Source organism: Aspergillus nomiae (assembly GCF_001204775.2).
Source record: "Aspergillus nomiae NRRL 13137 chromosome Unknown contig00002, whole genome shotgun sequence".
NCBI lineage: Eukaryota > Fungi > Ascomycota > Eurotiomycetes > Eurotiales > Aspergillaceae > Aspergillus > Aspergillus nomiae.
In genome coordinates this window covers 224,607-250,044 of record NW_015378057.1, presented here as the reverse complement: position 1 = coordinate 250,044, position 25,438 = coordinate 224,607, and the positions used below count along the sequence as shown (strand labels likewise).

The window sequence follows — 25,438 nt, the reverse complement described above, 5'->3', positions numbered from 1 at the left end:
GCATTAGCGACTTGACCCAACAGCAAAACATCCATCGGCTTTTTCTTTCTCTCCGCTCATACCGGAACCTGGTCAAGATGTCTGCCCCGGTGGATCATGACACAGACCAAATCGCAGACAACGGGGATACTCGCATGATAGAGAACGACACAGAATCGCACGATCCCCGCCCGCGGAAAAGACGGAAATACATCGCAAAGGCATGGTGGGTCACGTTCATCCTTCCCGGTATTAACTGTCGAAAGCTCAAGTTCATACTGAAACCACGAACTATAGTAACGAGTGCAAGCGTCGGAAAATCAAGTGTAATGGTGAGACGCCATGTCAAAGGTGCGGAAGGCAGCGGATTGGATGCGTGTACCAGGAGGGACAGCGACAAGAAATCACCGCGAATGAACAGTAAGCGCAGGTCCGTGGGGCGGAGAGAAGTTAGACTGATGGAACCTAGCGGATTCGATCAATTGTGCGAGCAGATGAAAGCCATGCAGGAGCAAATCACTGCTTTGACGGCCGCCGTTCATACACTTACTCAAGGTGCTGCTGCTCCGACGTCATTCACGCGACCGGACCAGACCTGTTCGTCTGTCTCCTCGCAGAGGCATTTTCGGCGTGTCTCATCGGCGAAGGGTTTGACTTTTCAAGGTCCCACAACCTCCGCGTTTAGTTTTGATATTGCGAAATCGAGTCTTCAGCGGCGTGGGATCGTCGAGCGCAATGATGCTGGGGAGGACGGGGATTTGACCCAGGAGCCGTCGCCTATGCCGTCGCCGCCCTCACCGACCCAGGTGTTGCATACACGACGGGGTGACCCTCTATGGACTATTGGAAAGGATGAAGCCCTTAGATTATGCAGGGTGTATGAGGAGGAGATGGGGATTATGTACCTGTGTTGGACCTGCAGCAGTTACTCAACCAGGTTGAGATTCTATATGGCCAGGTGGGAACAGAGGCCTGGTCGGAGGGGTCTGTACCGCAGAACGGTGATACGAAGCTGGATGGTTACGACGTACATATTCTCAGACTGGTTCTTGCGTGCGCAATAACGGCCGAGGCAAGCGGAAACAGCGATTTGGCTATGCGGCTGTTTGAAGATGTACAGGAGGTGGCAGATAACTGTGTCTGGGGGCCTCCGGACATCAGAGGTATTATATTTCTGACGCTGGTGGTAAGTTCTGCCGTGCTTTTGCTCTTCGCATGATCTAACGTAGTCACCCAGTCGATTTTCTACTTTCAAATGGACGAAGAAGCACTTGCCTGGAGGACGATCGGTATCGTGGAACGTATGTGTCTGGAGAAAGGTCTTCACCGACGGGAAACATTGGAACAGCCGGCTATTCTGGCCGAAGGAAAGGAGCGTATTCTACGATTATTCTGGTCCATATATGTTCTGGACATGCGCTGGAGCTTCGGGACGGGCATGCCCTTTGCCTTGGAAGACACGGACATTGACCCGTGGCTTCCAGAGCCCGAGGAAAAGACCCCCTACTTGCGGGTGATGATTCGGTATAGTCGCATTGCGGCAAAGGTCTGGAAGTTCATATCAGCTTTCAACAACACCAACGAGATCAAGAAGGACGAGATGAACTATCTAGACTGGCAGGTCGTACGATGGACTGCTGCAATTCCTGAGTCCCTGCGTCTTGACCAGCCATTGGATCAGGTGCAACAAGAGCCACGGAGTATCCGTCGACTGCGGTCTTTACTTTACCTGCGAGCCAACCAGCTGAGGATGCTCATCTATCGACCGGTACTGTACTCAGCGGCTCATATGATGCGTTATCCAGCAGAATCGCAAATAATCGTTGACCTTGCCAAAGAAACAATCCAGTTCATCACAAAACTCAACCAGACGTCAGATATTTACCGTCTCCAACAGGTCACATTCAACTGGTTTCTCGTGTCAGCCCTTGCCGTTCTGTTCCTCGCCGTATCGCACACACCTGCCCAATTCAGTGCGCACTCTAGAGAGGAGTTCTACATGGCTCTGGAACTAGTGAAAGGCTTCTCGCCGCGATCATATGTATCCCGGCGACTGTGGAGGTCAATCAAGGGCCTTCGAAAACTGGGGCCTCAACTTGGGCTGCAGACCCACCAACAGCCCGAAGAGACGGCTCGTACCGCACTCGAGCCAGCCGCTGGTGCTGTAGCGGTGGACTCAATGGAACAAGTGCCGGCACCTAGCACGCAGAGTCATACAACACCCGACGGAGCTCAGATGACACGGGAGCTGATGGAATGGTTCGAAGCAGTGGGTAATATTGAAGACCAGATCATGTCAGTGGGGACGGGGGTGCAGACCTACGAGGAACCGTGGCAGTATGGAGCTCGCATGGGGAATGGCTACACGTTTGACTTTGGAGGTGAGCTGTCAAGCTTAATGAAGGATTGCTTCTGACAGCACTGTGGAAAATGCCATGAGTTTATTTACCTCTATATAATACTACCTGGTGCTAAAATAGCCAATGTAAAATAATTCAGTAGGTCTGGTTCCACATAATTAATTAATGAACAAGTGTATCCAGATGTACAGTTGACTTTTGTTGTGGTATGATATGTAACAAGCTCATTATTTGCTACAAAGGCTTTGAGGTACCGGAGTTATAAATATGCCAGAAGGTCATTCAACTGTATCGTGACAAGAACAGGTAGCAAAATAATGGACTTATCGGATGAGTTTGTCTGTATAGGTGGTTTCGTATCACTAGAGACCAGCCGACTATGGGAACCCGTCTAGCGGAAACAGGAGCTTAGTTGTCTTATCTTCGACACGGAGCTCTCAAGGAGTGGGAATATTGGTAGCTTAGAACGAACGGTGAGCACTAAAATCCATAGAAACACTGCTCCCCTAGTGATCGTGGGTTAATCATCGCGCCTGTTCGAAAGTATGTAAACAGTCCTGACTATTGCGGTAATGAAGCGTACTCTGTGCGGCCTTCTCATAGCGTGTGTCACGAGACGGATGATGAAATTCATTGTTGGTTGAGAAGGAGGTTTCGGATACGGTTTACTTTGTGAAGTGTGAAATTGTGTGATTTAATGGAATTGATTCGGTAGGAGATGGGCTTATATTATGGACTCGACTTATATAGATGAGCTTTTGCGGAGATGTACATGCTTTTACAGACGGGTGTCTGGTGACTTGCTGGTTGGTGAATATAGAGGTGGTTTGTAGGTGCTTGGTGCTGTATATATTTGTTATATATTATACATTAATGTAGTGGAATTGGATTTAGAGTAGTGCTGCAGTTGTCCATGTATCTTGAGGTACTTGTTAAATGTGTGTTGATCTATTTGGCTTGTTTTACTGGTTCTTTCATAGTAGGCGTGTAAGCCTAGGGGGTGATAGGGTCGATTGACACAAGTTATGTCATGTAGGAGGATAAGAGATATGCCGAGCGACTGAAATACAATCTACAGCTGAATCCAGATAATAGCAAATATGCATTGAGGTACTAACAAATGACATGACCCAGGTATCTATAATTCCAACATGTCACCTTCGCCTGCAACATCCCCGCGAAATATCCAGCTCGAATCCAAATTGATTAGGCGGTAAACGTGGGACTGCATACCGCTCACCCCTTGTATCTACTAGTAGTCATCGCTCAGACCGACAATAGGTGTACGAGGATTGCTCATGTCCCGTTCATCAGGCTCAATGGGTTCATATCCAAGGTTTTCGTACACATCTACGAATGCAATCAGCTCAATTCATGGTAAGCAATACTTTGATTTATCTGATATAGGTGTTCTTACCTCTGCGGGAGACTATTTCAAATTCATACTTCACCTCGGAAACCTCCCCCAAAAGTTCCACGCTAGAGAGCCACTCTCTCTCGCAGTGAATGTATTGGTAAGCTCCACGGATAAGGGCTCTTAGAAAATGCTTCTGAGAGGAATACGAGCATTGTTCGTCCAAATAAATCTCCCATTCAGGATACTTCAGCCATTTAACGCGGAGGCTAGCGTCATTGGCATGGGATTCCGGGAACAACCAATGAGCCTTCCTAATGGCACTCCGAACTGGGTCGACCATATTGACCACCACAATCACAGCATCCCGTGCAATTCGTGGCCCAGCTTCGGACATGATGCAGTTGGAATGGGAGGGGAAAAGGTCCCTGTAACTCCTTCTAGAAAGGCTGATGGCTAGGGATCGACTAGAAGTAGTCGAATATAACAGGTTGATAAAGACGACAGAATGTACTCGAAGGGTTAAGACGGACGGATTGAAATCCAGTATGCGTTGACTAGACCTTGATCTCTGCATAAGGAGAGAAGGATCTCCCATGGAGGAGACGAGAATACCTTATATGTGTCTCGAACAAGCCTATATAATGCATATACTCCATGCCCAACTGGAGAATCGCGCCACTACTTCATCACCAGGCCGGTATTATAGCACATTGCATCTGAACGTGCTTGCATTAATCAATATTTTATCTATCCGTTCTGTGAACATCCTGTGATATCTGGATTTGTCCACTGCTTCTAGATTTATTTCAAAAGTTCCACATGCATCGTGGGTCTGAGTACCGAAAGCCTGTTACACAGGGAGGCGAACATGCAAGGTAATAAAGCATTTATCGAATTAGTTATAAAGGGGCTTTCCCAATCTTTCCAAATCTTTGACGGTAAAGTCCGTAACTAACATATGGGCTGGCTCATGCGCGAATACCAGCCCTTCGATCCGGTCTCCTGCTGACTCCACGGCCATTTGCGGTGTGACGCCACACGCCTGGTGAACAATTAACAAAGTCATTTCATAGCTAAAGGAGAATGGAAGGGGAAGAAAGGAGAACCGCACCCAAAAGACTGGAACTTCCCCCTCCTCAAAAGCCTGTCTCTCTCCAAAATCCGGCTTCTCAATATCGCTAATCCCCAACCGCTCAAGGGCATCCCATCCCCAGTCGACCGGCTCCCCATGTGTGGCCAGGAAGGGTCTGGTGATCTCCCGAACCCTCTCTACATCTTCTACCCGATAGGGTCTCATCGAGACAATGCAAGTCCCGTTCTTGAAGATTCCCGATGCTAACAATGGAATTCGTGTTTTATACATGGCAACAATGGTTCCCGTGGCTTGGTGTCTCGGTTTCAGGCCCACGTCAGCCAGGGCATCTTCAAAGGAAAAAGAGCATCCGATTAGAAAACCGACATAGTCGTCTGTCCAGAGGTTGAGGAGATCGGTACGACTCTCAATATACTTGCCATCTTTATAAACACGGTATTTGGGACAGTCCGTTCGGAGGTCGAAGTCGTCGTATTTGATGCAGGATGACGGGTAAACAGTGTTGGGGTTGCCCTTAGGGGTGAGCCCCAGTAAGGGGCAGGAGACCGGGTTGCGGAGACATAGGTTGTGGAAATCCTCGGCGTGCTTCGAGGGAAGAATGAGTAGATTGGCTTGGAGATATCCTGGGGCTAAGCCCGAGGTGTTGGTTATGTGGTTTTGGCGTCCGAGGAGGCGGATTTGGTGGGCTGTCTGACAATGCGTGGGGTCCATCTCTACAAGAATAATCGCATTATGGTCGTCTGTTGTGTTGAGTACTTGTGTTCTACATTTGAATTATATGACCTTCCCCGCGGAATGAGGATGACTTATTTTCCGCCATGACGGGGTGTCGACGACCATCAAACGACCCCAGCGTTTATACACGGAGTTCAACCCACTCGTTTTCCCCATATCCACCCTCGGGGCCCACTCACCGATATCTGGGGTTTTATCAGTCGGACCACCCAATGAGCTAATGATATTAGTAGGGATCACCAACTGATAAACTCCTCTCCACCACTTATCTTGACCCTTCGGCCCGAACGGGCCTCTTCAACGAGCGGAGACGCGGACGTTGGCCGAATTTCTGTTACTCAAGTGCTACCTTATTCAGATAACGGGAGTGTCACCCAGCCAAAGGCTATGCACTAGGAGGGGAAAGATATGCATGCGCTATCTTGATAGGTAATCGTGACGGAGGGATCAGCAAGATCCACGAGACTCTTTTAACCCCATATTTTCCCTCCCCCTGTCACCTGGGTTTGGGAGATTTTGGGGTGGAAGTGCAGTTGCATCTGTCGCAGAAATTCGAGAACGAAAGAGCACTTTGTCACTTAGACGACCAGCCTATTTGGACGCCTCCCATGTCGACAGACGAAAAGGATATCCCGGTCGAGAACAAAAATGATCGCAAAACCTCCATAGAGGAGCCGGGGGTCGGCGATGTGGACGATGTCGTGCTCGATCCGAAAAAGGAGAAGAAACTCCTGATGAAACTGGACTTAGCCTTTATTCCCATTATTATGGTGACATATTTGTCATGTTTCTTGGATCGCACAAATATCGGTATGCCGAATATTTTACGGCCAGTCTAAGATGGCGGAGCTGACCTCAAACAGGTAATGTCAAAGTCGCGGGGATGCCCGAGGATATCGGGGCCTCCGAGACGCAATTTTCGATCGCCGTGTCCATCTTCTACGTGACTTATGTCCTGCTAGAATCACCATGGGCCGTGTTGATGAAAAAGCTTACGCCCCGCAATATCCTAACTGGACTGTGCATCGTCTGGTCTCTAGCGACAATCTTTACGGGGTTCGTGCAGAACGTCGCTGCACTCTACGCCACAAGATTGATTCTGGGTGCTTGCGAAGCGGGACTTTTCCCATGTCTGAATCTGTACCTGGCGATGGTCTACCGGCGGGAAGAGCAGGCCAAACGCGTCTCCTACCTTTTCAGCTCCGCAGCTATCTCTGGCGCCGTGGGAGGTTTATTGGCATACGCACTGCTACATATGGACGGGCTAGGAGGAAAGGCCGGATGGAGGTATTTGGGTCCCCCCTCCTTATTACCTTGCATTGTTAACCAAGAAATCAACCAGATGGGTCTACATCATCGAAGGCCTCTTCAGCATGGTCTGCGCCGTCCTCATCTGGTTCGGCCTCCCCAACGATCCCGCAGAATCATACTTCCTGACTGCAGAAGAGAAATGGATGATGCGCGTGCGGAACGAACAACGCCGCAAATACATGGGCAGCGACAAGTTCAACTGGGAGGAAATGTGGACCGCACTGCGCGATCCTAAACTGGCGTTCAGCGCCGCCACGCAGTTCTGTCAGGACATCCTGCTCTACGGATTCAGCACCTTCTTGCCGACAATTTTGCAGGATATCGGATACAACTCACTGATGAGCAATGTGTTGACCGTGCCGGTCTATATATGGGCTGCACTTGTGTTTATTGCAGTAGCATATTGTGCGGATCGATTTTCGCGCTTTGCCTCCGTAAGTCCTGTCCCTCATCCTTCCCTTTTCCGATAATCAAGATCGGGACTAGCATGGCGAACAATGTGCTAACGTGCGAGGATAGTACATCCTAATCGCCAACATCTTCGGAATAATAGGCTACATCCTCCTCCTCGCCGTGTCCAACAACCCCGTGAAATATTTCGCCACCTACCTCTGCGCAATCGCCTGTTATACATGCGTCGGACTGAACGTCGCCTGGCTGAACGTCAATTTCGCACCACAATACCGTCGAGCCCTGGCGGTCGGCGTCCAACAGACCATCGGAAACTGCGCGGGCATTGTCGCAGGGCAGATCTATCGCAAGTCACCCTATGTACTGGGTAACTCCTTCTCCTTGGGATCTATATGCGTAGCGCAGATCCTGGTGTTCGTGCATGCGATGTACCTGAGGAGGGAGAACGCCGAGAAGGAGAGGATTATTGACGGCAAAGAGGATACGCGGAGGGTCAGGACCGGTGACGCGGAAGTGGAGTTCAAGTATCACTACTAGTAGTCATCCTGTTCCAGTGGTTCAGGGGCATTTTGCAAATAGTTATGTCATTCATCAGATTTTCTTCCGTATTTCTTGGATATTTTTCTTGGGAGTGAGGGTTGTACGTACGCTTCATTGGTGGATGGGTACATGACGTCATGACGTACGTACACATAAGATTTTTGGTAAGAAGGGAAGAAAAAAGGTACCGTAGGATATATTTATATGGATCTCCACTGGCTTCAGCCTTATATTCTAGATTGGATAGATTGGTATACTTTGACCTACAATTAATATTGCTTGACGAAACTTTTATGAACCACTGCCCGACATTAGTACCTCCTACCAAACGAACCAAGAAAGTACAACCAAAAAGCAACATGGGCTCCTGCTTCTCCCTTCTCGGTGGTGGCAATCGCCGCCATCATATGAACCCTGGTATGGGAATGGGCGGAGGTGGATATCCACCGCCGCGAAAACACGAGTTCGGTCCTGGTGCTGGCATGGGAGGAGGGTTTAACTCGGGACCGGGAGGATTTGGTGGAAGACATCATCATCACGGAGGACATCATCATCATGGTGGTGGTGGACTCGGCATGGGAATGGGTGGCCATCATCATCATGGCCATCATGGAGGTATGGGAGGGCCTGGGTTTGGAGGTAGGCATCATGGAGGACATCACGGCGGACATCATGGTGGAGGAGGCTTTGGTGGGCATCATGGCGGTGGACATCATGGAGGAGGCTGGTGATCTGCTGTAACCGCATGGGATAATGGTATGTGTCTATATTGTACGACTACTTTCGACAGTGCTGACGAGATCAGAATAGATATTTATGTGCTTGTATGGCTTTTACGACCAGTGTTAATGATTCTGTATTTAATCTGAAATTCCACTATGATTCCTCCACAATAAACTATGGATCCTAAGGTTATTTGCTATCGAGAACTAGATTTGGTCTGCAGCCGCAGACAGGGGCTCCCCCAAAGGAATCAACCCTCTCTAGAATCACGTCCAAAGAGTCCGTCCATCTTGTCCACTGCTTTTGCGACGATGGCAAAAGTCATGGTGGACACATCACCGTGGTCAAGAATCTCATCGAATTGGTTCCTCCAGAACCACAAACGCTCAAGATGCATGGCAGTGGGACTCCAGTTGTCGCCAGACAGTCTACTCTGTATACTCTGCCACCATGGGCCACCCTGTGAAATGTTGTTTGGTGTACCGTAGTGCCACAGTCTATAAGCGGCGTGCACAAGCCAGACACCCGCAACTGCAGCTTTCTTGTCAAGATGCTCAACTGCGCGTATATCCCTCGTTACAACTTCCTCGCCGTTGATTTGGGTTATCGTTCCCTCGGTGACCTCCTCTATGGCCGCCATAGCTTGCCGCGGAACACTTATGAGATAGATCTCGGTGAGTAGCGCAGCGAAGGCATGTGTGTTGAGGTACTGTTGGAATTCTGCTTCATTTCTCAAGAGACCTGGTGAAGTTAGCCATGATGTCGGATCGTCCACGTGTACAGTACAATAGACAGTTGCAGGGTAGAACTAACTTTCGCGGAATGGTGGCAGGAAACAATCGATCCGATTCAGGCCGTCCCACAGGAAGATCATCTGACGAGGTTCGTGATATCCATCACTGTCATCTAGCATGAGGACCTCTGGGAGCTGCCTCAGAGGGAGCTTTCTTAGCCACAGGATTACCCTAGCTAGCTGCGAATGTCCATCTCCATTACGATCTACCTGTCCTGCAAGACGTAGAAAAGCTTCCCAGATGTGCGTAATAAATTCGTAAGATTCCACAGGTTGGCTTCTGGTCGCGTAGTCCGTGTAGAGGTTATCCAACTCAACCGCTGCGAGGCGGGGGACACGAGCGTCGGTAGCTCCTATTACACGCTGGAGAGTGGCCCATATACGGATGATCAGGGCCTGTGTGGTCAGGTAGTCCAACATTGTAGATGTTGGAATCTTTGCAGGATTTGAGATGTGAGGGTCTTGGATAATGAAAGATGAGGTGTGATGGAAAAAGGAAGGTGGGTGTAAAGATCTGTTAGGTAAATGTGCTCAAATCGTTGCCTAACCGACAAAGGAGATCCTACCAGTGAATAACATCATGCTTCCATCTGATTCCGTCGTAAAGCTGTGTGTAGAACGTTACAACGTCGAGCAAATAAGCATGGCATTGTTATTTAGGTATGCTGTGATCTTAAAGATGATATTGATATGGCGGTAGGGTTACAGAAAGCACGTGAGTGAACACCATATACTTCATTGTGTGATTCCTAGTACTATTTCCATCAGACATGTTAAACCTCCCCGAAGCTCAGAGGTCCACATCTTTTTGTGACCATACCCCACTTCCAAACAACCAGTTGTAATGGACATTTTTCAAAATTTCAAAATTGACTCATCTTTCAAGGTTGGCTCGGGTTTCCCTTCATAGTCTCCTGTAGACGTCAGCTATCATTGTGTAACCAGGTAATATATGATCATATACAGTGGGAACTACCGCTCTTCCAAACAATTTCAAATTGAAGCTGGGGTTCTTCCGCCTCCAGCATCGCCTGTATGGCGCAAAACCACTGCATTCTACAGAACACGTACCCAGTGACTGTATCTCCGTCCCGTTTGAACGAGAACTTCAGCTCAGGTTCAGGCTGTTAAAGTCACACTGCTTGAGAAGTATCTTTTTCCAGTATCGATAGTCAAGATCCCAGATAGGAAGAGTATCTTTGCTGTTTCCATCCTGCCATATGCACCAAGCTCTCAGAAAGGCGCTCCGCTCGGGATCCACGCGATTGATGACTTCGATGGGAATATCCTCGTGTATTTTCATTTTGCGCTGTTTGAAGGTGTGAGGCCGTAGTAGGTCAAGTATGAGAAGCAAAAGATTGGAAGGAGTGGATAATCCGTTGAATGCTCTGTAGAGCTGAGGAGAAGATACAAAAGAAATTGATATCTTGTGGTGCGCGAGAGCGTAACACCTGAGACGCGAGTAGGCATTGCTATGATTGCAGACCTGATTGGCTTGCTCGATTGGGTAGCCTTGATAGACGCTGCTGGAGCCTGACAGAGTGAATCAAGTGAAACTACTAGTAGTCTGGAACTCTGCGTTTCTGTCCTTTATCTTCAGCCCCTGCTCTTCCTTCTCCCACACCGTCTCAAGCCACCATCTCCCAACCACCTGCATCAATCTGACAATCTATTCTCATCCATCTATCATCTTGATACTAGCAGGTGAGATACCCTCATCCGGTTTCATATTTGAATCGGGCGAACAAAAATTACATCACCTTATGTCAGTAGTAAAACAGACTAACCTGTATGTCTAGCTTGCAACAAACATGCCCCGTCAGATAGCCTGGGACACGTCCTTCAAGGTCCACAATCGGATGAATCCCAGCAAAAGCGGGATATTTATGGCCTGGGACTTTGCTCGGGTCTGGGATGGTCTAACCATGTATGTCAGGGACCTGGACTATGTCAAGTGGGTCACTGCTTTGATTGAAACTTGCGATTTCGATCCAGAAATCCACTTCGCCAGATACACTGTGTACTGTGATGGCTTTGAGGTCACCGGAAATATCTTTTGCGAAGCTCACTGGCACTATGCCATCGGAATGAACCTCGAACGCGGTCTTGAGTTTGAGATTGTGCCCCAGGATGGTATGTACCCGGATCCAGCCCAGGAACTATGAAATAGGCCGTTAACATTTCTAGGCCAACTTGAGACTAACCATGATGGAACCCTGAATGATACGACTGGCCGTGAGGAGTTCTTGGCTTGGGTTGATGATCAGTACGTCTCTGATTGAAGACTACCAAACGCGTATCCTGGTGGAGCCCGTGTTGAGGGCCGTTGTGACTGTCCACTTGGAACCAATCGTCTTGACTTGGCTTGCGTTGTTGCGTTCGATGTGTTGAACCTGTCTGCCTATCCTTGCGAGATGGCAATGCTGGTAGTCTCCTGGTGAGCTACTGCTTCTGTATTGTGGCAATGTCTTATGGCTTTTTACGTCCATAGGTTCAGACCAAATCGGTGACTTGCTTTCACTACTCCTCCATAGGCATGTCTCCACTAATAATACTCAATACTGATTATGGATGAAAGGATTTTCAAGCTGTTAGAATATCTAATCAGCTGGTCAGCGTATGTAATACGCGATGTAACTATTTAGAATGTCGCCGTCGTGCATTTCCGAAGAGAAGCAATTCATACAATTTCAAGTACGCTAGAACAACAACACATCCAAAACATCGATAAAAGCACGGTTTCCCAACCTCACCAAAACAGAAACTCCACAAAGCAGACCGGGATACAACATAAACTTAGAAACTACGAAGCAAATCCCAACACAGTCTGTCTGAACACCAAGGAGGTGGACCACTGTCCAATGATCAATCAAGATCGCATTTCTCACGAGCATCAAAATAGACAGATCCACGCGAAGTCCTTCGGCCTCCATTCGAAAAGAGATCTACCTTCTCATGCAGCCATTCTAACAGAAGTAAGCTCATATCTTCAACCTGTTTCATATAATAACAGAGGAATCACACCAAATTTGTGAACAATTTCGAATTCTAGATCAGCCCCGTTCTTCGCCAGGGTATCAATAGCAGCAACAAACTGCTTCTCACAGGAAACATAGATAAGCTCCTGTGAGCCTTTGTTCAACGAGAGTTTACATCTGATACGATGGCGCCTAGTGGAGAAGCCGCATTGGCTCTTGAGGGCGCGTTTCCACCTGGAGTAGCTGAGCTTCCCATAGTAACCATGTTGCCCCCAATCATCGATAAATGAGTAGAGCTTGAAGACGGCACCTCGGTCAGGATACACACGGTTGCGCACGATGACACGCGTGCCATCCGACAGGGTCTGCTTGCTGAACTTCACCATGGCTAGGAGTTGCTGGTGATGTCTGTATTAAGAGTTAGCTTTGTTATACTATACTTGATGTAAGTGGTCATAACATAGGATATACCTGTCTCGTAAAAGTTGTTTGTGATTTTTGTGTCTGTCTCTCTTGGAGCAAAGTGTGGATTTTCTAGGGGGACAACAAGATGGGCTGAAGAAGAGGGGTAGTAGTGTCAAACTAGACTATTCCAGTACCTGGGTGTCATTATGATAGCAGAATCACCTAACGTATTACGTAGATGAGTCTCGCTATATCATCTGTGCATCACTGATCGGTGCCTCAGGACCTACATTCTTTCCTCGTGATTCTACTTGTTCATTAGTCAGGGTCACAGCTACATTACACAACTCCAGATGGAAGCTTTCCTTGCGATATATTATATTAACTCAGACGGGTTGGCAAAATATATCGAGAGCCACGATGAAACTTACCATTATAATCAAATCTAGACCAGCTCGCGTCCTTACCTGCATCTCAGCAGCGATCGCCCTCCTACTTGACCAAACAACGGTGAGTGATTCAATCTAATTTGACATTTTATTCCCATTCAGCCCTGCGTTGACCTTTCAATTCTTGTGGGTGACTTAGAAGATCTCTCAATCTCAAGAGATATCTGGTCTTAACAAAACTGCGGCCCTCCTTCATCTTCCGTTTAGTGGTTTTACGCGTTAGATGGCCGATAGGGAGACAGTTGGTTTCCGCTTCCTTCCTTTCAGAGGGTACGTACATCTTCCTACCGGGAAGTACAATAGATACTGCATTGCATACAATTACTATCACTCAAGTTAAAGAATGACCACCATTATAGCATTGCAAGATCCAACCTCTAATCCCCATTACCTATCATCCGACGAACTAACCATCTCCAGCGAATCCTTCCAAAGCCTGGTATCGTCCTCCGGCTTATAAGTGTGATTGACAAACGTCCCAGGAAAGTCCTCAGACCTTCAGGGCCACCCACGTACGGTCTTGGCGCATACGACAATGCATTTTCCGCCTCAACCTTCCAATTCCCTGCCAACCGTGGCACGTACCGCTGTCGCAGAATGCTCCAAGCTCTTCCATAGAGAATTCCACTATCTTCCTGTCGAGCCATTCTCGCGCTCCAACCAAGGGTAGACGACTTCACATCGGTCGTCTGAAGCGGGAGTTTCGTTACCCGCTGACCACTTGCTCCATCCTATTCAATCTAATGCGCTCCGGGGAGTCCATTATGCCAAGTATATCCTGGTAGGGCCCTCGGCATTCATCATCCCAGGCATTGAGAAAGATGAGACCCGCCCCGGTCACGCTTTGTTCCTCGGTACCTCCATATTTTCGCGACGAGGCCCGGTCTCCCTGAGAGTTTGGTTCCGACATCGCTGCAGATGGATATTTTATAGCGACATTCATCAGCTTCTTGCCAATGCCGAAGATGCGAGATAATCTGATTGCTAAGGAGACTTGCTATGATCATGCGGAACTTGTGATAGACTTGCTTGGCGAGAAAATCGTCGAGCACTTTTTTGGTTCCTTATGGTCTAGCAAGCCTCCTATTGCCAGTAAATTGGCACTTAGAGAGGGGGACAATGGCAATCTAACTGCCTCGAGACAGGGGTATATCCAGTGGGGAGAGCCGTACAGAGTAGAGAGTTGGGAAGCAACGTCGGGGTTTATCCGGAAATGGGCATTGGTTATGGAGGTGTGCCAGGAGTTAATTGGATCGAGCAATCGATGGAGGGTGATTCGAGCAGAAGACCCTATTCGAGTCTCTATATGCGGCTAAGCGATGTGCTCGCGCATTATTTTGGACGATACACTCATAATCCATGAATTATACACTCAGCCTACAAGCGCCGGTATAGCATCTAGCTTACAATCCACTTTGGTTGAGGACAGGAGCCCATATCTTCCACCAGGGCATCGACTCTCTCCGTGATCCAGCCGGAGGCGACCTCGTCCTTCCGCGCGCCCAACACAGGGACATGGGATGTCCAACACTTCCCATCCGTATAACTATACTGTACACATTTATCATCGCGATAGCAGAGCACCCGGCACTCCACCAAGCTGAGACTCGATTCTCCCGGCGTCTCGCCAATGCGATTATCCCAGCCGGCGACCGTGCCTCCCAACTTCGGCCGGACCATATGTCGAAACACATCCCGATACAAGACCGGCTTGCGATTGCCCTCGCGAAACCACCTCCGCTCAAACTCCCAGAGGTCACGAATCTGCTCTGGTCCCAAATGATGATAAGCCACCGGCGCATAGCACCAAGCTTCTTGCGATACCCCTCGGAGAAAAAGTCCAGTTCGCTCGGCTGGCCCGAGACCAACACCGGCCAGGCCCAGAGCATGCCCACGCCAGCATCTGCCATCAACTTGCCCAACACACAATCGCCGGCCCAATGATCCCTTGTCACGCGATCCCACGCATCCAAATCATACCTCCGCAGCGTAACCGCTGCGCGCATCGCCGGATTGGAAAGCACAAACCCGGACCCGCCATGCGCAAAGACCACATCGGCGATCTGCATCTGATTCCCTAGATAATACGGCCTCTGGTGCTCCAACTGCGCCAACCAGGCCAGCAGATTCGGCCAGAAGAAATACGTGTCGGCCTCCATGAAGACGTACCATTTTGCGTTGTCACGCGCCTTCAACGTCTCCTCGATCATCGGCAGGAACTTCCACTTGTCCAGCTTCCAGCCCGGGTTGTTCGGTTTGCCGAACGCGGTGTTGGTGTCCGGGTTCATGTCGGAGGTGGTAAGCGCTGTGCGCCCGGCGGCGCGCACGCGGTTGTAGATGCTGAAGTCCGGGTTGGATTGTTTGATGTCCTCTGTTACGCTGTCGAGGACGTCGTGGAGTTGCACGTTGTTGATCGTTTCGTTGTAGTCGGAGAAGATGATGTAGTGTGGGATGCAGCGGAGGGTGGTTTGGAGGTGGACGGGGACTTTGTCGCGGGCTTCGGTGACGCCTGTTTTGAGGACGACGAAGACATCCTCCATGCCAGGGAGGCTGGGACAGTTTGTGTCGGCATTTTGTTTTATATGCGGGAATGCGATTGAGGACGATATGTTTCGGTGGGTGAGATATATGAAGAGAATGACCAGCAGACCTAGGATCGGGCTGATCCAGGCAATCCGTCCGCGCGGCGGATGGTGAGCAGGACGAAAGGCCGTCATGGAGCTGAGGGATTGCGCCGAGGTGGCAGCGGCGGGTGAAGGAGGCCATGTTGCGACTTAAGAAGCCCACGGGCAACGCCCCTCGTGCTTTGTGTGTCGTCGTGGGGACCAGGCACCCCTGACCGGTCGCGCGGCTGACGTGGACTACGATGGAGTGATTGATGTTCCTTCTGGCGGTGGTTATGTGGCTTGTCGGGTTATTGGACGCCTTTGTTCGCCCACAGTGGGCCTGTGGGGTACGGTAGGCCAATAATTAATTCTCCTATTTTTTTCCTCCCAATTCTTGGCGAGTTCCAAGGCAGCCTGGACCCAGCGTCCAAGCGCCAGATGTCAAGTTAACCTTGCAACATAGGGTCCAGTTTCTTTCCCGCTATTGCGGTCGCTAGTCAAAGCACGTTCATGTTTGCGAGCAGTCACTTTGGAATTTACGCTAGCACGGTATGTATGATAACCAGTCAATGTGCTAATATATATTCGTAGAGTCCCGAGAGTGCAAATCACCCTAATCTTTGAGTCTACCAGAGAAAAAAGTGGAAAGGCCCCTTTCTTACCTGTTGGGTCTCTTTTACGCTAACATTTGTGGTCTTTGATTGAAACATATCCTCCAGCAATCCGACTCAAACTCATAACAGCCTTTATTCAGGTATGGCTTGAATCCATTACATGGAAAAATCAACATTGTTACCTGAATTTAGGCAAATGAATACGGTCGAGGATTCAAATTCCACAGAGGTCTTACACATGCTAAGAATGCCTTACACTGAACATTCTTCATAACGGTGGAAATACTCATCACGCCCATTGATTTCATTCTATATGCAGATTCAGACTCAATTTGTTCAATGTTTGAGGCATAAGATTCAGACAGTCTCAATATCTCTATATTGATGACACAAAAGGCGAAGAATAGACATCTGGGCATAAACTGCACTCTGATCTGTGTTTGTTACTTCCGGACGACTGTCTATTGAAAAGCCAAGCATACTTAAAAAATCCAAGTTCAGATCTTCAAGTTCTAAAGCAAGAAGCGGAAGCCCCGGTTGGCGGCCACCTCAGGCCCTTCACTAATACCAGCATACATGAACAAATCGGCACCCTCCTCTTGATCAAGCTTCTTGTTCAATCTCCTGAGATAAATGCGAAGAACAGTGGAAAATATGATCGTCATTGCGCACATGGCGATATTAACACTGAACGCGGTAATGTATCGCGGCGCGGCCGAATCTTGCCATTTACTTGGTGAGCAATTGTCCACATATTATTTTTTTTGACTAGATGGAAACCTACCAGGGTAAAGGTAAGGGGTGTAGATCTGGGCCACGTTACTCAGACAATTGATCAAGGCCAGAGCAGCGGCACGTTTTGCGGCGGGCCGGGGTAAGACTAACTTCATTAATATCGGTCATTTATACTATCGCGAGAGGGAGTTTCGTACTGTTCGAAATGTATCCGAGGGCAACGACGTAGCTGGCATAGATGCTACCGAGCATGATGCACATTGCCCTGTGGGCTTCTGTCAATAGCCGCTCATTTGTAGCATATGTTGTGCGGACTTACACATAACGAGCGGCAAAGTTGTTTCCAGCCATGTAGAGGATGAATGACACTATAGCGAAAATGGGTGGTAGGCAAAGATGGAGGTATCGCTCTCCTGTCCGGTCTGCATTCCAGGCATGTATCAACACAATAATTGTGCCTATGAGATATGGTGGTGTCGTCAGGAGCAAGGTATCAATGTTATTCTTGCCGAGTCCGGACATCACACTTTGAATAAGTAAGTTTCGATGTTCATACAATGAGATATAGGGCTATCCAGGAGGGAGTCTTATACCTTGGGAAGAAAGTGGTTACAGCTCCAGACGATGTACAACCGTAGATGACGCCAAGCAGTAGCCAGGTCTTTGGGTCTCTGGTCGGACACGCATTGTTAGTTTGAACGGTAAGCTCCAGGGTAGGCGATTTATCTTACAAGATAGCCAGCTTTGCACCGTGGAACATGCTTTGATGCTCACTATCGACCCAGTCGTCTTCGCCGATGTCTTCTTCAAGTCTCCAGGCCGCAAGCGCTTTCTCGTCATGACTTAACCAGGGTGTCGTCCTGGGAAGATTGGGGACAATGAAGAAGGCGAATAGAGCCACAAAGATCTGATACATCAGCACAAATATTAACTCTACTGACACAGTGGTCAAGCATACCGTTAGCGCCCCTTCGATAATGAAGAGCCATCTCCATGCTGCAATGCCTCGGGCGCCGTTCAAACCGCTTGTGATACCAGCGGAGATTAAGCCCGAAAATGCGCCGGAGATCAATGACCCGGCGTATAGTAGTGCGGTCCGTTTAACTAATTCCTTCCTTGTATACCATGCTGATAGGAGATAGAGACAGCCAGGCTGGCGTATATTAGCAACTTGGAGGGGTCGGTAAGCGGGAGCCAGTGTTTTCTCACAAAATAAGCAGCTTCAACAAACCCAAGGAAGAAACGGACGGCCAGCAAGCCCCCGAAGCCTTGTGTGGCAGCAGTGGAACAGGAGATGACACCCCACACCACCATGCAACTTGGCAAGTAGATCGAAGGCTTGCCAAATTTGTTGAGAATCATATTCGACGGCACTACTGTGATTAACCCTTGGCATTTTCAACAAGGTTCCAAAGCTAGATTTACCTTGCATCAAGAGGTATCCGACAAATAAGATACTAACACAGACCTTTGACTGGCGGTCAGATCTCGAAATGGGTTTGATTTCCTGTTCAGTGGAAGGTATCTTACCTGGTATTCTTCCCCCTTGAGGTTTAGGTCATCTTGCAGGCCGGCCAACTTTGCCGCTGCAATGTTGTTACGATCCAAGTAGTTGAGGATGTACATAACCAACATCATGATTAGTAGTCGGATGTCAATCTTCCTGACCAGCGCTTTTTCCCGTCGCTCTCTTTCTTCTAAAGACCAATCCATCAAGGCCGTCGGTACTGGCCTCAGATCTTGATCTTTGGGGTTTTCGACGACACATTGCTCAATGTGATGGTTTCCGGGGTCTTTGGTACCGTCCATAACTTAGGATTCCAATATTCGATCCAACTCAAAACGTGTAACAGGAAGAGAGCCAGGAAACTTCCAAGAAAATGGCGGGGTAGAAATAGACGAAGAGCAGACCAAAGTGACCAGTATAAAGCTCCTGGGGAGGACCAAGCTCTATCCTTCAAATATCTGGGGTAAGCAAGGTTCCCCGTGGGGTAGACGATTGGCGCAAAGACAACGCAGAGAGTACTAGTTTTCCAAGGCTTGAAAGGCTACACCTCCATAAACGTTGCGTATATTGCATATCCGAGTAAATGCCCCACAGAAGACGGATAAGTGGATCCAAGATCGACCGCGCTAGGAAAAGGAGTGTCAATCAAACGGTCTGACAGAATTTGTCATACTACACGTCTGGTCAGTGGCATCAATCACTCACTTGCCCATAAGGTATCTGTTTGACCGGATTCGTATATCCTCTTGCTTGATAGCTCTACCCATTATGACTACTAACCTATACCTATACCGATTGTCAACTAGATCTCAGCATCTCTATGAATTAACCCACGCCCCATATTTTTACCTCGAATGTTCGTATTGTGTGCTTCATTTCCAGAGCTCTTAATGGCATGCTTGTCGGTTGTGACTTTATAATTTTATTCTTCATAGCCTCGGGCTCGCACGAGCAGGGGTCTGAATTTTTGTGAAGCCGAATAATTGGTGTACGGAAATGAGAGGATGGACCCGGAAAAGCATCTTGAGGCCAAAGCCTCCCTTCAATGTTGTCCGATTGGTTCTTTGGCTACTCTAACTGATAATGTAAATGCTCATGGGCAATTATCCCACTGAGTTAGTACTTAAGCAACTTACTACGATTTTTGATCCGACATATCGTGTTAATAACGAGCTGCATAATAAAGATCACCCGTCATGTTATACTCAAATACACTCAAGGCTGAGGGTGAGGACAGCCCTAAGGCTGCATTCACCCATCAATTACCCCCAAGTCCTGGATCACGTGCTTTCGAGTCTATCTTCAAGGTCTCTCCCTATTATAAACGGGTATAAGATTGCCGCATTCCCTTCGGCCTCGGGAAAGAAGACCTAGGTCTTCCAGCCACAACCATCGACGAACTGCGTAGTTCGTTGACACATGTCCTTCATGCAGCCTGGGCCGTAAAATTCACTTTAGGTGTTCGCAGTTTTGAGCAACAACATATCAAAGGCGTTCAGAACCTGATCAACCTCTGCATATCCAGTCGCCGATGTTGTCCCGCCGAGTTTTACTTCTGCTCTTCGATCTCTGCGGCTGCTGCTACACCTCTTCCGGCTCAGATCGCCGAAGGCCCAATCCCTGAGCTTGCACATGCTCAGAATATGTGCTACGCTCGGTCCAAGCTTGTGGGCGAGCGAATTGTGCATGCCGTCGCGCTGACTACGGGGATGGTAGCCAAGGTTCTTAGAATCGGACAGACTGTCGGAGACACTACTACTGGGCATTGGAACCCGACTGAGGCGATTCCACTTATGCTCCGGACCGCCAAGACATTGGGAGTGCTACCAGCATTAGATGAGACTCCAGCATGGCTTCCGGTTGATGTAGTTGCGAGATCCGGTTTAGAGCTAAGTGGGATCGTCTCCAACGAAAAAGCCAAGTCTCTTGCTCATGACCCCAACATAGTCTACCATGTTCAGAATTCCAGAACTTTCCGATGGACAGAGGATCTGTTGCCAACTCTACAGCAGGCGGGCTTGAAGTTTGATGTCATTCCCAAGAGAGAATGGGTGCAGCGTCTGCGTGAATTCGAGCAGGATCCGCGGGAAACTCCAACGATTAAACTGTTGGGCTTCTTCGAGAAATATAATAACGATGCCCCCGGTCGTTCAGGATTATCATTTTCCATGGAGAAGACGGAAAGCGCGAGCCCTTCGCTGAAAGGTGGTGTGGAATTGATTGATTCTGGCTTAATCAAACGATTTGTGGATGCGTGGGGACCACGGTGGTCATCATTCTTTTGTTTTCGAGATCTGGGGTAAATTCTGCTTGTTCACTCAGTTAGATGATACATTGTGCGATATAGATTGGGACCACTCAGGCTTCCACACATGATCTGTTCTATCTTACGCAGTCTTTTATGATGAGACTTTCTCGCCTTTCTGTGAAGTCATATCCCTCTAGATGCCCAGCAGGAATACGGCTTCATTTCAATGCTGCTACAAACCAACATTCTGAACCCTTATTTGTTATCAATGGTTGCCCATTCCGTCCACTCCTTAATCTCCGTCAATCAAGACTGATAGAGCAGTACCGGGGTCGCATCAGATACGGAGTGTGGGTACAGGCTACATCGCAGGTGGTCAGCCTTGGGTCTCCAGCTCAATCACTGCGTGAAGCACAGGAAATGCCGTTTGAGACACGCCAATGTAAATCAGGAGAGTGCCGAAGGCTTTACCCGGTCCTTCCGAGGGTCCTTTTCCGATTCTTGGTTCAGCAAAGAATTCAGAGAGGGGTTGGACTCGACATGATCACCCCGGTTTTCCGCGCTGCTAAGAGTCTCTAAATCCTTGACTGGTACATTACGCTAAATATGTTTTTATAGCCAAGTCCTCATCCTCATATATAGCGTACTGTTCCATTAAACAAGTACACACTTGCATTATTGTGGTGATGGCTACTGAAGTTGCACATAAAGAAAACGTGGACCATGTTGAGAATGTGTCCCACGGAGAGGATGCTTTCCTTGAATGTGCCGAGATTCAAGACCCTACTAGTCTCACAGAGGAGAGGCGCCTCGTACGCAAGATAGATTGGATCATTCTACCTTGTCTAGCCGTGTCTTACATCTTCTTTTATGTGAGTCGTCAGGTGCTCTGAGAGACTTGATACATGTCAAGCACGATGTGCTCTCTGGATATCGGTTAACTATTCCAACCTTGCCGTACTAGATTGACAAAACTACACTTTCGTATGCCGCAATCTTTGGAATTCAAGACAGCCTACAGCTAGTCGGTAATCAATACAGCTGGCTATCCTCCATCTTCTATTTTGGCTTCTTGGCTTGGCAATTACCGACCAATCTTTTGATGCAACGACTTCCCACCGCGACCTACATGGGCATCAACATCATTGCATGGGGCGTCCTCCTCGCCCTACAGGCCGTTTCGCCAAACTTCACCACACTCGCCGTGCTCCGGGGGCTTAGTGGTGCTGCAGAGGCCTGTGCAGATCCTTCTTTCATGATCATCACCAGCATGTGGTACAAAAGAAGCGAGCAACCTATTCGAATTGGAATCTGGTACTCGGCCCTCGGATTGGGCATTGCAGGTGGCGGTGTGCTTGGTTATGGAATCGGCCAAATCAAAGGCTCCCTACCCAGTTGGAAATATGAATTCGTTATCATCGGGGCATTGTGTGTTGCATGGGGAATAGTCATGCTCGTGGTCCTTCCCAACTCACCCATCAACACTCGCTATCTTACGCCAGCACAACGAACAATCATGATCAACCGGCTGCGAGAGAATCAGACCGGAATCGAGAACCGACAATTTAAGCTTTATCAATTCCTTGAAGCTATCACTGATACCAAAGTTCTCCTTTTCTTTTTGATCGCCTTTTTCCAGGCGATTGTCAATGGCGGAGTCACCAATTTTGGTACAATCATCATCCAAGGATTTGGATTCTCAACTCGTGGGTACTCCACGTTTGCAGCATATTGCCAAACCATCTTACTGACCTGTGGCAGTCGGCACCACATTGCTCCAAATACCATACGGCATTTTTATCTCCGTAGTCATTCTAGTCTGTGTCTGGGTCAACGCCAAAATGCCCCCGAACAGTAGATGCCTCATGCTTCTGGTCTTCCTGGCACCTAATATTGCCGCTGCCTTTGGCCTTCGCTTCGTGCCTCAAAGTGCCAAAGTTGGCCGTCTCATATGTTACTACGTAAGGGTACCTGTTGTGCTTTTCCGGGGATATACCGGTCTCTGACACCTACACAGCTAACAGGCTCTTATAACGCGTCGTTCGTGATGCTTCTATCATTGACTACTACGAATATAGCAGGACATACGAAAAAGGTGACGTCTAGTGGTATCCTTTTTATTGGTTACTGCGCGGGGAATATTGCTGGTCCCTTTTTCTACAAAGAACATCAGAAACCCACTTACTCGCTTGGAATATGGAGCATGGTTGTTTCGCACCTTTTGGAGGTTGTTTGTGTGGTCTTGCTATGGATTCATTTGAGGGCTGAGAATAGACGAAGGGATGTGAGTCAAACAATGAACGAAGATGCTTCCAACTCCAAACATCTTATGGGTGCATTGGAGGACATGACTGATAAAGAGAACTCGAATTTCCGTTATGTGTTCTAGGGCTCTTTCATTGATAGGAGATTAGCGATCGTCAGACAATGGCACAGCTGAGGATCTGATTGTCCGTCAATAGTTTCGTTACGGCATTGAATCTAGGAGGGCACTTGAACGTTCCCTCAATTGATATCAGCATTAAACACCCAGGAACCTAATACCTCACCCATCAGCGAGGAATACAGAATCTTCCGGCTTGTAAGACTACTGCGGTAGCTCCTTGGAATGTGCTCCAATTCTTGGGTTCTTTTCACAGGCACTCGTCCAAGGATTCGCAAAGCCCTCTGCATCTTGCTACAAGGATGTTTGTGCTTACAGCCACAGAAATATGGTGAGATATAGCACTCTTAATCAGTTAGCACAGCACTGTGACGGATGTTAACTACGAGAACGAAGGGTTCCCGTTCATGAACTTGTATAATCAAGGCCATTGTATCGAAGGATGTAAGACCACATCTTTCTGCTTATGACTGCTAGAGACATGTAGAAGTATCTTCACTGTATTAAAGATAATGTACCATTATATAAAATATTAGAAGCAACTAGTTGAAAAGTAGGAAAATAAGTTTCTCTTTTGATTCTTGCGCCGTGCACGGACACGGTCCGGACCGTTCTTTTTGTCTGGTCCTACGTATTAAGCAGACATCCTCTAGTGGCTCTCTCTTTCGTACAACGATCTATCAATTAATTTTGAACTTGTGGACGATCACTGTGCTCTACAGACTTGTGCCAAACTCTAACCTTGCAGTTGACTGACATATAGCTAGAGGGTGAGACATGAGTCAACGCCACCACCAAAACGAGGCTTATACGAGCGCCGAATGACTCAACCTTATCTAACGATTGGCAAGCAAGCTACCGGAAAGTGCCAAAAATAGACGGTGACAAGATCATACCCAAAACACGGGGCATTAAACCAGCTCTACTCCCTTGCGGAGATCACAACCACAAAGTGTCCTTATCACTTAAACCACTAGGGATTATCAGTCATGGCGGCGGCCATCTACGAACCTCAACTCATCACGCGCAATCCCTTCGCGCGAGATCCAGCTGTACGACTCCGCGGCAAGTCAAAACCCAAGGGCGTGCAGCGAGCGAGGCTGAAACATCGCGCCATCATCGAGCAGCAAGCAGCGGCAGAGGCAGAAGCCAGACTGCAAGCTATAGTCGCGCAAAAGACCGAGCCCGATCTCTTGGACAGGTACGCGGAACCCTCATTCATGTTCAAGATGCAGGCCGAAATTGACAATCCCAGATTCTTCGCCCTGCCTTCCGAAGTGCGAAACCATGTCTACCGTCTTCTCGTAGTGCAGCCATGCAAATTCGGCTTCAACCACTCCTTCCAATGCAAGCGACTATTTTACGCATACCCGGGTCCAGCCCATACCGCTTCAGGCCCAGAGAGAAACATGAACTTCTCCTGCGCCGACTGTCGATCGTACGCTTGGAGCCAAACACGCCCTGTGTTTGTGTCGCCGGCGCGCAGCCAATGGTCACCTCCCATGACGAACGAGTACTTGTGTGATAACTGCTACTCCGAGAATGTACGGGCCAAGCGAGAACCGCATCCCACGCTGCGGAATCTCAAGTGTCTCTGTGCGCGACGACAGAATCTTCATATTTTCCTTATCAACAGACGGTTTTATAAAGAAGCGTCACATGTGTTCTGGACGGAGAATTGGTTTGCATTCGAGAACCCGACTATTCTTATCAACTTCCTATCGTGTATTCGACCACAGACTCGGTCGTTGATTACCAAGATCTCGTTTATGATTGATCCGGATGAGGAGGGTGTGAATCTGGATCGGAAGTACGTACAGCAGTGCTGGCGGTTACTACGGCTGTGTGATGGGTTGATGGAGCTGGAGCTGGATCAGCTCTTTCTGTCGAATCTACAATGGGTCCTGGGAATCAAGAATATCACGCCGAAGAGGCGGATGGCGTTTATGAAGACGCCAGATAGGGCGGAGATTGCTTATTTGATGACATATGACCGGCGCATTTGGCAGGGGGTTTCAAGGCGACAGCCTGTGAGTAATATATTGACGCATACACTGGCCAAAAGTATGTTGAAGCAGAGGCCCATGACGGCGAAGGCAGTGCGGGCTCTTTTTGACAGGCAGCAGCGGGGAGAGAATGGAGATGTGAGTGATGGTGACTAGATGTTGCCTTGGTGTGGACTGGGTCACAACTGTTGTAATGACATGATGT

General features: G+C 48.5%; 12 protein-coding genes across 12 annotated transcripts; 6 read left to right on the top strand and 6 right to left on the bottom strand.

The window, feature by feature from the left end:
- Window positions 1-77: 77 nt before the first annotated feature.
- Window positions 78-2,395, top strand: ANOM_000098 (putative C6 transcription factor; the record flags this gene model as incomplete). The annotated part of the gene is made up of 3 exons (XM_015545356.1): window positions 78-854; window positions 905-1,165; window positions 1,217-2,395. 3 exons carry the CDS (start codon window positions 78-80, stop codon window positions 2,393-2,395), a joined length of 2,217 nt encoding a protein of 738 aa, XP_015412484.1.
- A 1,196-nt stretch (window positions 2,396-3,591) lies between these two features.
- On the bottom strand, window positions 3,592-4,090 carry ANOM_000097 (uncharacterized protein; the record flags this gene model as incomplete). Its single annotated transcript, XM_015545355.1, has 2 exons — window positions 3,592-3,689; window positions 3,757-4,090. 2 exons carry the CDS (start codon window positions 4,088-4,090, stop codon window positions 3,592-3,594), a joined length of 432 nt encoding a protein of 143 aa, XP_015412483.1.
- A 501-nt stretch (window positions 4,091-4,591) lies between these two features.
- Window positions 4,592-5,500, bottom strand: ANOM_000096 (DUF1445 domain protein; the record flags this gene model as incomplete). The annotated part of the gene is made up of 1 exon (XM_015545354.1): window positions 4,592-5,500. One exon carries the CDS (start codon window positions 5,498-5,500, stop codon window positions 4,592-4,594), a length of 909 nt encoding a protein of 302 aa, XP_015412482.1.
- Window positions 5,501-6,132: 632 nt separating this feature from the next.
- ANOM_000095 (allantoate permease family MFS transporter) lies at window positions 6,133-8,527 on the top strand (the record flags this gene model as incomplete). The annotated part of the gene is made up of 5 exons (XM_015545353.1): window positions 6,133-6,334; window positions 6,388-6,811; window positions 6,867-7,269; window positions 7,355-7,770; window positions 8,251-8,527. The coding sequence occupies 5 exons, from the start codon at window positions 6,133-6,135 to the stop codon at window positions 8,525-8,527; spliced, it is 1,722 nt and encodes a 573-aa protein (XP_015412481.1).
- A 232-nt stretch (window positions 8,528-8,759) lies between these two features.
- ANOM_000094 (uncharacterized protein) lies at window positions 8,760-9,722 on the bottom strand (the record flags this gene model as incomplete). The annotated part of the gene is made up of 2 exons (XM_015545352.1): window positions 8,760-9,250; window positions 9,323-9,722. The coding sequence occupies 2 exons, from the start codon at window positions 9,720-9,722 to the stop codon at window positions 8,760-8,762; spliced, it is 891 nt and encodes a 296-aa protein (XP_015412480.1).
- Window positions 9,723-11,113: 1,391 nt separating this feature from the next.
- ANOM_000093 (uncharacterized protein) lies at window positions 11,114-11,584 on the top strand (the record flags this gene model as incomplete). Its single annotated transcript, XM_015545351.1, has 2 exons — window positions 11,114-11,435; window positions 11,490-11,584. 2 exons carry the CDS (start codon window positions 11,114-11,116, stop codon window positions 11,582-11,584), a joined length of 417 nt encoding a protein of 138 aa, XP_015412479.1.
- Window positions 11,585-12,167: 583 nt separating this feature from the next.
- On the bottom strand, window positions 12,168-14,044 carry ANOM_000092 (uncharacterized protein; the record flags this gene model as incomplete). The annotated part of the gene is made up of 3 exons (XM_015545350.1): window positions 12,168-12,268; window positions 12,327-12,688; window positions 13,845-14,044. The coding sequence occupies 3 exons, from the start codon at window positions 14,042-14,044 to the stop codon at window positions 12,168-12,170; spliced, it is 663 nt and encodes a 220-aa protein (XP_015412478.1).
- Window positions 14,045-14,532: 488 nt separating this feature from the next.
- On the bottom strand, window positions 14,533-15,851 carry ANOM_000091 (glycosyltransferase family 31 protein; the record flags this gene model as incomplete). Its single annotated transcript, XM_015545349.1, has 2 exons — window positions 14,533-14,903; window positions 14,942-15,851. The coding sequence occupies 2 exons, from the start codon at window positions 15,849-15,851 to the stop codon at window positions 14,533-14,535; spliced, it is 1,281 nt and encodes a 426-aa protein (XP_015412477.1).
- Window positions 15,852-16,866: 1,015 nt separating this feature from the next.
- On the bottom strand, window positions 16,867-18,898 carry ANOM_000090 (putative MFS transporter; the record flags this gene model as incomplete). The annotated part of the gene is made up of 10 exons (XM_015545348.1): window positions 16,867-17,075; window positions 17,139-17,234; window positions 17,287-17,354; window positions 17,409-17,615; window positions 17,683-17,760; window positions 17,821-17,996; window positions 18,048-18,242; window positions 18,299-18,465; window positions 18,515-18,557; window positions 18,620-18,898. The coding sequence occupies 10 exons, from the start codon at window positions 18,896-18,898 to the stop codon at window positions 16,867-16,869; spliced, it is 1,518 nt and encodes a 505-aa protein (XP_015412476.1).
- Window positions 18,899-19,792: 894 nt separating this feature from the next.
- ANOM_000089 (uncharacterized protein) lies at window positions 19,793-20,899 on the top strand (the record flags this gene model as incomplete). The annotated part of the gene is made up of 2 exons (XM_015545347.1): window positions 19,793-19,868; window positions 19,932-20,899. 2 exons carry the CDS (start codon window positions 19,793-19,795, stop codon window positions 20,897-20,899), a joined length of 1,044 nt encoding a protein of 347 aa, XP_015412407.1.
- A 631-nt stretch (window positions 20,900-21,530) lies between these two features.
- On the top strand, window positions 21,531-23,233 carry ANOM_000088 (MFS allantoate transporter; the record flags this gene model as incomplete). The annotated part of the gene is made up of 4 exons (XM_015545346.1): window positions 21,531-21,716; window positions 21,809-22,550; window positions 22,606-22,805; window positions 22,862-23,233. The coding sequence occupies 4 exons, from the start codon at window positions 21,531-21,533 to the stop codon at window positions 23,231-23,233; spliced, it is 1,500 nt and encodes a 499-aa protein (XP_015412408.1).
- Window positions 23,234-24,216: 983 nt separating this feature from the next.
- On the top strand, window positions 24,217-25,389 carry ANOM_000087 (uncharacterized protein; the record flags this gene model as incomplete). Its single annotated transcript, XM_015545345.1, has 1 exon — window positions 24,217-25,389. One exon carries the CDS (start codon window positions 24,217-24,219, stop codon window positions 25,387-25,389), a length of 1,173 nt encoding a protein of 390 aa, XP_015412403.1.
- Between the last annotated feature and the right edge of the window lie 49 nt (window positions 25,390-25,438).